The sequence below is a fragment of the Crinia signifera genome, chromosome 9, assembly GCF_055691185.1.
Source record: "Crinia signifera chromosome 9, ASM5569118v1, whole genome shotgun sequence".
Lineage (NCBI taxonomy): Eukaryota > Metazoa > Chordata > Amphibia > Anura > Myobatrachidae > Crinia > Crinia signifera.
The window spans coordinates 71,653,275-71,667,022 of NC_139225.1; the positions used below are offsets into that span (position 1 = coordinate 71,653,275).

At 48.5% G+C, this 13,748-nt stretch overlaps 1 protein-coding gene across 2 annotated transcripts in view; it reads left to right on the top strand.

Moving 5' to 3' along the window:
* LOC146035633 (G-protein coupled receptor 143-like) overlaps positions 1–10,934 on the top strand; it is a 54,652-nt gene extending 43,718 nt beyond the window's left edge. For both annotated transcript variants that reach the window (XM_083159204.1, XM_083159205.1), the window contains 4 exons: positions 249–357; positions 459–570; positions 3,067–3,310; positions 10,284–10,934. In XM_083159204.1, coding sequence (XP_083015330.1) covers positions 249–357; positions 459–570; positions 3,067–3,310; positions 10,284–10,393 — 575 coding nt within the window. In that variant the 3' untranslated portion in view covers positions 10,394–10,934. The remainder of the gene's footprint in view (positions 1–248; positions 358–458; positions 571–3,066; positions 3,311–10,283) is intronic.
* Positions 10,935–13,748: the final 2,814 nt, after the last annotated feature.

The following is a 13,748-nucleotide window of genomic DNA, read 5'->3' on the forward strand; positions in this document are numbered from 1 at the left end:
CAGCCAGATCTGAAGATAAATCTTACTAGTGTATGGGCACCTTAAGCCTATGCCACACACTTGAAATTCTGTGTTTTGAAATGATACACCTCTATGGCAGTGTTTATGCAAAACTTGACTAACAAGAAAAGGTATATGTATAATTTCTAATGCACAGTATGTTCATTTACTTCATACTAGTACAACACTATAATAAACTTAGAATGATGCATTTATATATATTTCTCTTTACATTATGTGCCTGGCAGTGCCTACTGTCCTTAAAATGCAGTGTGGGGTTTACACGTGCAGCGAGCGGTCCAGAAAGCGGAATTTATGTAAGAGGCTCATGCAGATCAGTGGTACCTTTATAGCCTGGTAAGTTCCAATTCTCACTGTACTGTTGGCATTTATAAAGTTTTCATTTCAAAATACACAATGAGGTATTATATTTTTATGTTTAATTTCTCTGCTTATAGCTGGCTTGGAAACCTAATATGCGACTTCCTGCTGCTTCTGGTGGAGGTTTGGGGAACCTCTCCACCTCCGCGGCGGTTACAGATTTCTGCTTTAACAACTCTTGTACTTACGGTAAGCTAAATCATGAGCAACAATGCAATGCAATATGATTTGCTATAAGTTATAAGGAAGCACAATCGGTACTTGTTTCCTAGCACGGCGCCACCGATTTTAATTGTATCCATCGGGTCGGAAAAATCGTGTCGATCGCATTGCATGCCAACCAAATCGCATGCGACGCGATTGACCCGATTTTTACATTGGAATCAATGTAAAATGGTACCTGAGACCCGATTTTACATTGATTTCAATGTAAAAAGGCCCAAAACCCCCCATTTTAATACCAACCCCCCCTTATGTTTGAAATGCACCCCCCCATTGTTAACGCCACCCCACTATTGACGCAAACCCGAAGCGTGGCGAGCCCGCGAGGGGCAGCGGTACGCGTCCTCCGACCTTTTTATACCCCTACTATCCACGTTGGCGTGGAGTTGATTTTATAAAGTGTGGCGAGCGCAGCGAGGCGAGCGAACGTGCATAACTTCACAGGTATACGCGTCCCCTCGCGGGGCTCACTGCGCTCGCCACACTTCGGGCTTGGTCACTTTATAAGATCAACTCCAGTTAAACTTAAGGCATACAATCAACGAGATGGGCGCCACGCTAGGAAACAGGTACCGCACAATCAAACAAAATGTACATTTGGAATGTACTCTTCTACAAAAAACACACACACACACCTTTCCTTGCAATATACATTTATTTATTTTTCTTACATTTTGGGTGAAACTAGGACACATTGAACTTTTATTCTGTATGGGGAGGCCGGGGAAACTAGGGAAAGAATTAGGGATGGGGGGACAGTGGCAAACGCAGTATTTTCAGAAGGGGGTTTCCAGAGGGGCGGAGCAAAGAACGGAGATGGACACTTAGGTGACCCAGTATATGCCGGGTCAGTTAAAGTATTCTAGATAGACCAAATGTATATGTGTGTATGTATGTATGTATGTATATGTATATGTATGTATGTATGTATGTATATATATATATATATATATATATATATATATATATATATATATATATATATATATATATATATATATATATATATATATATATATATATATATATATATATATATATATATATATATATATATATATACGCGTCAACAGCAGTGTAGACCCCTGGGCATAGCAATGTATTGGGGCACCTACCGATCCTCCAGCAGTAGGGGAAGCTTTGATGTCCCCCCGGGTGGTAGGGGGTATTATATCAACCGCTCAGCATGTAGGGCCTGGATCAGTAATTACTAATTACCCCTTTACTGCACAGATGGTGGGAGAAGGGGGCATTGGGCTGAATGAAGGGGCCCTGATACATAACTTCCAGGGTGGTAGAGGATGTTTAATAGGCAGAGGAGGGGTGTATAATGGAGTGGGCTTATTATTCATAATTTTCTGGTGGGAGGACAGCTTGCTTGACTGCAGATATCTCCAGTTCCCAGAAATAGATTTCTTAGATTTTAATGGAATTAAAAACTAGAGGAGCCCACCTACCAAATGGTATTGGGAACTAGTGGATCAGATTTCAGGAGGCAGAGCAATCTGCCAACGAGGATATAAAACTACATACCAGGTGTGTGGAGCTGGAGCAGTAACCAGCTGCTGGAAGGCTGATATCTCTGGTTCTGGGAATAGTAGAGACCAGCTTCTAGTGTCCATCAAAGGGGAGAGTCCCAGCTTTTGAACCTGAAATATCTGACTGGGAAGAGCAATTAACAGGCTTGGATGGGGACCACTGCTTTGATGTCAGATATCTCTGGTTCCCAAGGGTCGATTTTTAAAATTCTTGTACCCATGGAAAAGAGGGGAGCCTCAGATTTCAGCCTAGGGCCCTTAGACTCCTTGGGGGGTTTCCCCCAAGTACCCAAACCCCCCCCCCCCCCCACCGTGCGCTACTGTGGGAAATACTCACTAGATTGCTGCAGGACCCACAGGAAAAAGCTGTAGATGCTGCTGCTGCTGCTGCTCAGTTAGATGTAATGAAAGGTGGAACGATCCCTCATTCCATGCTTCATTACACTGAACGGTGCTATGCAGCATGGCCGACCAGAAGATGTTGTATGCCACCGTGTGAGTGTGCAGATTGGTATTACACATTGAACACTAATTATGCTGGAAACTATATAATTGGGCCGAGATTGCTCTAGTGTGTAGACATTGAAATTTAGCATTCATTTGTTGACATGAGTAAAAGAAGCCTGCAGCGTTCAACGGTCCACAACACAGCTCCCAATGGCAAGTGGCTGCAAACTTTTACTGGGGTTACATAAAAACCCACCCGTGTTAATGCTTGCTTAATGCCAGGGGTTAAATGGCTAATGGTCACATCCTCAAGTATTCCTAAAATCTTTTTTATAATCCACTTTCCTTATAGTGGTAAATATTATAGGCTCCTCTTGCATGAAGCAACGTGGTGATTTGGGCTTTTTGTTGTCGTACAATGTTATGCAGTGTGTTGGTGGTTTAAAGATAAACTACAATAGTGTGCTTTGTTTTTCAGGGTATCTTGAATCCCATGTTTTGCTCTGTACATTCCCTGGCTTTTTATGGCTGGAGGAGTTCTGCTGCCTGTGTGAGTCAGAGTAGTGGTGCAACAGAAACACCTTCAGGGGTCAGTCTGGAGGGGGAGAATTCGGCACTGGTAGAGGAGGAACATCACTTGTTGAGGACACAGTCTGTAGAGAACACAGGGAAACTGTCTTTTCCAAATATACTACGACTGATGGACTCGTGCTCTTCTGTGGGTGAGTATTGGACAGCCAATCGTAGACCAGATGCATACTGTATAAGGGCATAATGAGAGAGCCATAAATAAAGTTATAGTTGTATAAGCCTGCCAACTGATGTGGACCCAACATATGACACAATGTGGCACAGTACCAGATTAACATAAAGTAATGGAGTTAATTATCCTTTAAATCTCTCTTAAAAGAAAAAATAAATGTATAATTGCATATTGGGGCAGTACGGATGGTGTAATGGTTAGCATTACTGCCTCACAGCACTGAGGTCATGGGCTCGATTCCCACCATGGCTCTAACTGTGCGGAGTTTGTATAGTCTCCCCGTGCCTGCGCGGGTTTCCTCCGAGTGCTCTGGTTTCCTCCCACATTCCAAAAATATACTGATAGGCTAATTGGTTACCAACAAATTAACCCTAGAATGTCTGTGCATGTACATATGTTGGGGAATATGGATTGTAAGCTCCACTGGGGCAGGGACTGATGCAAGTGTTCAAAATATTCTCTGTAAAGCGCTGTGGAATATGTATGCGCTATATAAGAAACTGTTAATAAATAAATAAATAAAATATTATTGGATCCAACTATCTCTAGGAAGCATCCCACCGTGTATTAGCTGGATTGCTAACTCCACAAATTGTAGTACATGCCAGCCAATCAGAGTTCATTATAACTAAATGTACTACTGCCAAAACAAATAACACTGCAGACTGCTCCCTAGCAGACTAGCTAAATGTGATCTGTTATAGCTAGCTGGACATAGATGCTGGCCTGGTATTGTTACGCTGACCATAGTACGTATCTGGTGGCCATTATCATGGATGGGCATCTGGATGTAAGTGCTGGTGATAGAACGTATGATTAATTTTTTCATTTCATAAGCTGTGTATGTTGAAACACTTCTTTGCATGTCTTGTGAATATTAATTTCTCCTTCGGGAGACATCAGGGGCCACAGCTTTACAGTGGGTAATAGGAGTGGGAGAGAGCTCCAGCACCCTAGAGGATAACTTTAACTGCCTCCCAGTCAGCCAGGCTCCTCCCCTCCTATACCCCGCCTCCAGGCCAAGGACCTCAGTTTTTCTAGGGTGCTGGCAGGAGCCAGATGCACCCAAAAGAGGGGCTGCTATTTAGCAGCCATAACTTTAATTTTTTTTTTTTTTTACACTGTAAGTGTCAGAGCAGCAGCGCTGGGGGTCTGAATAGACCCCTGCACTGCTGGCTCCAACACCCGGGTCCGGCGCTGCATCGCCACCCGCGGGTGGGGACCTGCAGCGGCCCCCGGGCACTGGGGAGCCTGCAGCCACAGCCGGACGCCGGGAACCACAGGCGCCCCCTTCACACAAGCCGGGATGCACTGTGAGTAAGACACGCTCCCCGCCGGGAGCGTGTGCGATAGCGCAGCGAGGCGCACAGATGTGGCTGTCACAGCCGGCGAGGGGTGACCGCCGGCTGTGCTTGCAAGCGGTCGGCCGGCTCGCCGCCCGTCCCGCTGGACCACCAGGGATACTAGTTTGTGGGCAGCAGCGCTGGTATGCGGGGCCGCCCGGCGCGCGCCGGATCCCCGCCATTTTACCAGCGCTGCATGAGGACACCTTCCCTGTGGTCATTTGTTAGCAGGGGGAGGTGGCTCCCCCTACATCAGCCCCTCCCCCGGGGACAGTAGACAGGGGACTGTGCTTGGCGCACAGAGAGTTCCCGCCACTGACATCCCTTCCTGTCTGCCTGGCTGCACGTGAGGAGGGACACGGAGAAGCTCCAGTGCCACCCGGGGTTCCACTCTTTCACTGCCAGGAGGCTTGGGCAAGTCCCCCCTGTACCTCTCCTGTGGGACACAGGTCACAGTTTCTGAGTGCTCCAGTCAGCCATAGCTGCTGCAAGAGCCTAGTGCCATTTGCCTTTCATTGCATTGTATGCCTTGTATGCTTGCTGTATATGTGTACTTATTAACCCAATAGCTGCTGCAGTGTATTTGGTGTCATTTTGTACTTAGCCCTCCTGTACTTACAGTAATTATGCCCAACAAGGGCAAGTCCAAGAAGGGGGACGCCCCAGCATTGCTGTCATGCACAGCCTGTAATGCGGGCCTATCTCCCCTGGACTATGTACAGGACGGCGTATGCGCAAGCTGCTACAATGCGCAGGCGCTGCCCACGCCTACGGCCTCTTCTCAGGAGCCTGCTTGGGCCTCATCCCTTGTGCAGATGATGGCGCAGCTAGTTGATAAAGTCTCAGCTGCGCTGCCCCAGCGGCCCGTGCCGTCCTCATCGGCGGCGGGTGCAACCCCCCCAGCATTGGATGCCCAGGGGGAGGGTTCATTGCCCGCAGATAGACGCAGGTCTTTAGTTAAAAGACCGGCGGCACTCCGGCCCCTCCTCATGCATGATTCAGACGATGAGGAGGAGGAGGAGGAGGAGCAAGACAATCAAGATGATGATGATGATGATGACTATGTGGAGGAGGCCATTGACGTCGCCGCTGACATTGGGGATGCCTGTGTTGGAGAGGACCCCCCGTCTCATAGAGAGGATCCCCCATCTCGCCTTGATGTACCAGGCCTGATTACAGCGGTTAAGAAGGTCCTTCTAATAGACGACCACGCTGATCCGCCTGCGGAGTCGGGCCCTATATTTAAGCGCCCTAAACGCTCCTTAAGTCTATTTCCCAAGTCAGATAATCTTGACATGGTCATTAAAGAAGCTTGGGAGGTCCCTAATAGGAGGTTTGTCATTCACAAACGTTTCTCCTCCCTCTATCCTCTCCCCCAGGAGGACAGGACCCCCTGGGAGACAGCCCCCAGGGTAGACGCTCATGTGGCAAAACTGGTGAAAGCCTCTCTGTTGCCAATCCCTACAGCGTCTCTTAAGGATCAGGCGGATAGGAAGTTGGAAAACTTCCTGAAGCTTATCTACACCACGGCTGGAGCAGCCGGCAGGCCTGCCCTGGCGTCAGCCTGGGTGGCTATGGCCCTAACTAAATGGACTGCTGTCATCACAGCAGGGGTGTCTGAGGGGGCCCCAGCAGAAACTCTACTACCGACTATAGAGTTGATACATCAGGCTGCCCTCTACTTAGGCGAGGCAGCTCTTGATTACGCTACGCTCTCCTCCAGGGTGTCCGCTTCAGCAGTGGCCGCTCGCAGATCACTTTGGCTGCGTTCCTGAAAGGCTGACACGGACTCTAAGAAGGCCTTGGAAGCTCTTCCATTCGACGGTTCCCTCTTATTCGGTCCCGAGCTGGATAGGATGGTCGCTACGGTGGCGGCCTCAAAAATGGCTTTTCTACCATCCACCCCGACTACACGGCCCCGGCCGGCCTTTCAGTCCTTTCGGTTCCAGGGTCGTGGTAGGGGACAGGCCTTCTCCTCCAGATCTTCCCAGGGGGGCAGATCCTCCCGCCCTAGAGGCAAGCGTCCTTGGGCCACCAGACGCCCTGATCCCAAGCCTGCAGACAAGCCCGCCGCATGACGGGGTGGGCCCCCACCTGGGGGATCCCAGGGTGGGCGGTCGTCTGTTGGAGTTTTCTCCCATCTGGTTGGAATCCACCACAGACGCGTGGGTTCAGGAGGTGGTCTCTCGGGTCCTACAGGCCCATACTCAACTTAAAGAAGCTGAACAAGTTTGTACGTGTTCCAAAGTTCAGGATGGAGACTCTGCGCTCCATTGTCCTGGCCCTTCAGCCAGGGGACTTCATGGCATCCTTGGACATACAGGATGCGTACTTACACATCCCCATCCGTCCGGAACATCAGCGGTTCCTGCGCTTTGCCATACTGGACCAACATTTCCAGTTCAGGGCACTACCATTTGGTCTGTCCACTGCCCCCCGTGTGTTCACAAAGGTGATGGCAGTGATGGGCAGCAGTCTGCGCAGCCAGGGTGTCCGGATACTCCCATATCTGGACGACCTGTTGATTCTCGCTCCCTCTGCAGACCTTCTTCGGGACCACCTGACTGTGGTGATACAGCTCCTGGAACGACATGGCTGGATCATCAATTGGGACAAGTCCTCACTGATTCCGGCACAGTCGATGGTTCACCTGGGGGCCAGGTTGGACACCATCCATCAGAGGATCTACCTGCCAGACGACCGTCGGCGGACCCTGCAGTCCCGAATTCGTTGGCTCCTAAATCCCCGACGGGTGTCCATGCATGCTTGCATGAAGGTTCTGGGTTCAATGGTGTCGACCTTCGACATGGCGGAATATGCCCAGTTCCACTCCCGCACACTTCAGAAGGAGATCCTCTCCAAGTGGTCAGGATCCTATCGTACTCTCCGATCTCAGGTGATAGCCTTATCGCCGGCAACTCGTCTCTCTCTCTCGTGGTGGCTCCTAGACCAGAACCTCACGATGGGACGGCCATTTTGGATCCACCAATGGACCCTTCTCACCACGGATGCCAGTCTCCGCGGTTTGGGAGCGGTCACTTGCCAGAGGTCATTCCAAGGACTTTGGTCTACATCGGAGGCCAAGCTTCAAATCAATGTCCTCGAACTGAGGGCGGTCTTCCGAGCTCTTTGCCTGGCAGAACCTTGGCTGAAGGGTCATCCGGTGCAGGTCCAGTCGGACAATACGACCACGGTGGCTTATATCAACCACCAGGGTGGCACCCGCAGCCGGGCAGCAATGGTGGAAACATCCCGCATCTTTCAGTGGGCGGAGAGGAAGATTCCTGCTCTATCAGCGGTCTTTATCCCAGGAGTCCAGAACTGGGAAGAGGACTTCCTAAGCCGTCAAACACTGAATGCCGGCGAATGGTCCCTACATCAGGAGGTGTTCCAGATGCTGGTACGTCGGTGGGGCTTACCCGAAGTGGACCTGATGGCCTCTCAACACAACCACAAGGTTCCCCTTTACGGATCCAGGGCTCGCGACCCGGCTGCCATCTTGGTGGACGCCCTGTCCGCTCCGTGGCCGTTCAGGCTGATGTACGCCTTCCCACCATTCTCCCTTCTATTGCGACTGATTCGCAAGCTGAAGGCGGAAGGGGGCACATTGATCCTGGTGGCCCCGCATTGGCCCAGACGAGTCTGGTTCTCAGATCTTCAGGCTCTGTCGGTGGCCCCCCCGATTCGTCTGCCATTGCGCCCGGACCTTCTCTCTCAGGGTCCGTGTCTACATCCAGATCTGAGGCGCCTGGCTTTGACGGGGTGGCTATTGAAACCTCCCTCTTGAGATCTAGGGGGTTTAATGCACGAGTAATCTCCACCATGCTTAGAGCGAGGAAGGCTTCCTCGGCGAGGGCTTATCATCGTGTTTGGAGGGCCTACTTTATTTGGTGTAGGACTCGCCACTTCAATCCTAAGTCTTACCGCCTGGCTCGGATTCTATCTTTCTTGCAGAAGGGCCTGGAGGCTGGATTGCGCTTATCTACCTTGAAGGTTCAAGTCTCGGCTTTGTCCATCTTGTTTCGCCGAAGATTACCACTTTTGCGGGATGTCCGCACATTCCTGCAGGGGGTTTTGCACATCCAGCCTCCCTTTGTTCCCCCGGTTGCTCCTTGGGACCTTTCACTTGTGCTATCTGCACTTCAGAAACCACCATTTGAACCTTTGCGGTCAGTGGACCTGTGTTGGCTCACCTGGAAAACGGTTTTCTTATTGGCAATAGCATCAGCTCGGAGGGTGTCCGATCTGTCTGCCCTGTCTTGTAAGTCCCCTTTCCTGGTTTTACATAATGACCGGGCGGTCCTTCGTACCGTCCCTTCTCACTTACCAAAGGTGGTGTCCAGTTTCCACGTTAACCAGGAAATCGTGGTTCCGGCCTTTCAGGGGTCAGATGCGTCTCCGGATCAATCCTCCTTGGATGTTGTCCGGGCGTTGCGCATCTACGTGCGCCGCTCTCGGTCCTTTCGCAAGTCGGACTCGCTCTTTGTGCTGTATGGCTTTCAGAAGCGGGGATGGCCGGCCACTAAACAGACTATTGCCCGCTGGCTTCGTTCTGTCATCAGGCAGGCATACCTGGGCGCCTCCCTTCCGGTTCCGGCTGGTATCCGGGCACATTCCACCAGGTCTGTGGGGGCGTCTTGGGCTGTTCGGGGCGGTGCAACAGCTGAGCAAATTTGCAGAGCTGCGACATGGTCGTCAGCTGCTACTTTCTTGCGTTTTTACGCTTTTGATACGTTTGCCTCCCAGGACTCTGCCTTTGGGCAGAGTGTGTTGGCTGCGGCACAGGCGCAGCCCCACCCATAGGTGGCTGCTTTAGGACGTCCCACTGTAAAGCTGTGGCCCCTGATGTCTCCCGAAGGAGAAAATGAGATTTATGTCTTACCTGGTAAATCTCTTTCTTCGAGGACATCAGGGGCCACAGGGATCCCTCCCTGCCGCGCCTGCTTCAGTTACGTTAAAGTTACGTTTCACTGGTTATATTACTCCTCTGTTGAGGGTACTAACATGTTTCAGAATGTGTCTCTGTGTGGTGCTTCTCTTCCTTCTCTCTTGTCTCCTGCCATGGCTTGTTAAAAAAACTGAGGTCCTTGGCCTGGAGGTGGGGTATAGGAGGGGAGGAGCCTGGCTGCCTGGGAGGCAGTTAAAGTTATCCTCTAGGGTGCTGGAGCTCTCTCCCACTCCTATTACCCACTGTAAAGCTGTGGCCCCTGATGTCCTCAAATAAAGAGATTTACCAGGTAAGACATAAATCTCATTATCCATAGTCCTAGATCAGTGACGGCTAACCTTGACACTCCAGCTGTTGTTTAACTACACATCCCAGCATGCCCTGCATCAGTTTCAGCATGGCCAAATAGGAAAACTGTAGCAGGGCATGCTGGGATGTGTAGTTCAACAACAGCTGTCCTAGATGTAACCTAATTTGCCTCACACTGATTTAAAGTATATTATATTTCTGGATTACTGTGACTCACAGAAGGAGAAAAGTCTTCTATAGAAAAGGATTTTTTTGGATAATATTTTTATTCTGTTGATGTATCTGCACGGGATCACATATTTTATGTACTTGTGTGTTGTTGTTTTTTTTAGAATTCCGGTGCTCTGCCTTGGAGATAAATGCAGTAAGGCTCTTGGGAACACGGGATTCCATGCCTGCCTCTCAGGCCAGGTCAGAGTTCCACCCACAGCACTCTGTTTAAAACCATGGAACAATCAGCGCTAATAAAACCATTGTGGTTACGTATTGCGGCACACATACCACAGATGGACAGACGCTAACTAATTTTCCCAAACTGATCTATTGACCTGACTCTGGTACATTCAGTTTGTTTGCTAGTGAAAGTCTCTTGCACTTTTAGAAATGCAGTTATTGCTGTTGGCCTAAATCTTTACACTGTCTGTTTGTAAATCATTTTGTGATCACATTGCTTAGTTTATAAGTGAGGGAGCAGCGGAGAGAAGAAATGAATAGAAATGGCACTATCACATGTACTGCATATCAGCCTACACAGTCCCAGGCAAGCCTTTGTAGGCTCGGTCTGTGGGCTCTGTAGTCACAGAACATTTTCCAGCTGCTGGCTAAGTATATACAATGTATAAATGTGAAGACTATGTTGGTGATACTGGTTTATTATTCATCATACAAATTATACGGTACTACAGTGAACTCACTGACCAGACAGGAGACCTTAAGCTTGCAGATATCTGTGCGTTGTGTACCATTAAATATTGTTATTGAAGCAACAAGAATAGTGTGGCCTTCTCTAATGTGTACTTTTTTGTTTTGTTGAATAAGAATTTTGTTTTCAGTTTTAAGGTACTCCATGTTCTAGAATACCTATGTGCTATATATATATGGGAAGTAACTGGCATTCTGAGACTTAAGATGCCGGCAGATGGAAGATCAGCATTCCAATCCCAACACATGTCATAATACTGTTGCCGGACTCCTGAACAGAAGTAACCGGGGAAGCTATGGTTAGGGTGCGGGAGGGGAGGTTGGGTGCCGGATGAGGACCTGATAGTCGGTATACCGATTGTTCTAATGCACGACAGTCGTAATCCCGACTGACGGGCTATTCTCCCAATAGAGAGAGAATAGAACACGTGGCGAGCAAAGCAATCCATGAGCCCACAAGGCTTCTTTGCGCTCGTCCGCTGTCCGATATCTGTATACTGACCGCCTGTCGGCCCAGTTAGGGTTATGCTGCATGGTGGTTCAGGCTGTGGGGGGGGGTTAGGCTACAGGAGAGTGGGGGGAGAGACAGGAAAAGATGCCTGAAACTGTGGGATTGTAGCCATCAGGATTCTGTGGTCATTCTTCTGATCAACAACATTTTCAACATGGGGATCCCCTATCCAACCGCTGTGTTCATCTAATTATGTGTGGATAGACTAAACTGCACTCATTTATTATAGAGGACCTCTTTGTTAAAAAGTGTTTATATGCAATATCTTTGAAATTGATGCATTTGTGGACAGTGAGGTTGGTTCGGAGTCCAGGCAGGTGAATTTTGAGAGCAGATCAAGCTATTTTTAAACTCTGCCTGCCCAATAGTGGAGCATGCGCTACTGAGAGGGAATATGCACGATTAAGGATCTCCACATGTAGCTGACAGTGTGTAAACTGGACTGTGGGCTATGAGAGATGAGTATACGCAGCAATTTGGCTTGCACCAAGGATAGGGTTGGCTCAGATTTGTGATGACCGGATGGATATGGGCAGTGCAGCCAAAACTATGACCACACATGGATATCGGCAGTGTGGCCTGACTGAGTAGTCCATATTGACTTCATGCCTCTAATGCTGACTCCACCTTGTTGCCATTTAAAACCGGCAGTCTGATGGTTAATCTTCTGGATCTTCTAAAATCTATGACCACCTCCTTTTGTCTTTTTACCTCTCATGAGTAAAGGCCCATACAGACACTACGATGATGCCTAATGATGATGAACGACCCCATTATAAATCACCTCCTGAACAACCCAGAACGACTTTGTTCAGGGTCGTTCAGGAGGTGAATCTTTCAACATCGTCTAGTGTTTATGCTGTGAATGATGGACGACTACAAACGATGCGCGTACCCGTGGGTCGTTAAAGACCATAGCCATTGTCCATGCATGCAGGTCAATTTGGCTATGGTCGTTAACATTGTTTGTTTTTTCAATAGAAAAAGGACCTGCATCTTTTGTGGTCGTTTGTCATCCGTCGTGCACCAGCGATCACTGCAATGCTGAGGTCTTTCATTTTCACTTCAAGGGTGAAAATGAACGATGGTAGTTAACGATGTGACACATCCTTGTGTGTGTATGGACCTTTAGTTATTAACCTCCCCCCAGTTTATCAGTTGCTGCACCTCCATTCTATAACCCAGGCCCGAACCCACTACTGTGGTATCATCAGCAAATTTAACAATGAGGTTGGACTTGAATTTGAAGAACAATCTGAAGTGTACAAAGCGTACAAAAAGGGACTCAAGACACACCTTTGGAGGACACCTATGTTTAAAACAAGTTCTGATGAGAAGGTAGAACCCATCCTAACTGACTGTGATAATAACTTAAGAAATCCAGCAGCCATCACAAATGGGAACATTATAACCTATCTCCCGAAGCTTTGTAATCCACACCGCAGGCACAGTGGTGTTAAAAGCGGAGCTATAATCCACAAATAATAATCTAACATAGGAGTCCTTGTTCTCCAAACGACAGAGAATTCTATGAAGAACCGTAAGAGCAGCATCCTCGGTGGATCGATTTGACCTATATGCAAATTAATTAATGGTCCAAGCCCGCATCTGGCCCACAGTGAGATTTTTAACACTCTGATTGATAGGATGTGATTTAGGGGAGATAATGGGGGAATGGCGGAAAAATGCAGGCCTATCATTTTTGGGGCAGGCATCTGCCTTCAGATGTGAACATGTACACACTGAAACCTAGTGCCACTCTTGCTACTGCCCAATCAGTAAGTGTAACAATAGACTCACTGTATGGTCACACAGGCTGATTGTTGTTATTGAGTTGGTGCTGTATATGTGTACACATTTGCTGACGTTGTAAGGGCTCCAATCCCTTATGGGGGAAACACTACAGTGATTAGTGCCCCCCTAATCACCACCAGGCCTTATGCCTGTTTCTGGCCACGGGCCTAATTACCGACTAAATTACACACAGGCCTAGGTGCCTGGATCTGGAGTCACAGGCTCCATACATGTGTTGGGCATACTCCTTTGGTCCTTACAGCAAAGATATGTAAGTGTCTATATTATTTTCTGGGTGGTAACTTTGCAAAGCGAGGATTAGCAAGTCAATAGCCTGGAAAATCACATCTATGTAGGCAAATGCATACAAACCTGAATAAGGCTATTGGTTATTTTACAATGATTATGTAGGCTTATTATCATCCTTTATAATTGTCCGACATAGTGCTCAGTGCTGTACAATGGGCCTAATTCAAACCTGATTGCGTGGCTGCAAATTCGCATTTGCGAGGCCATCTTGTGATAAAATCGTGATACTATTTTTTTTTTCAACAAATTTTATTTGAGTTTT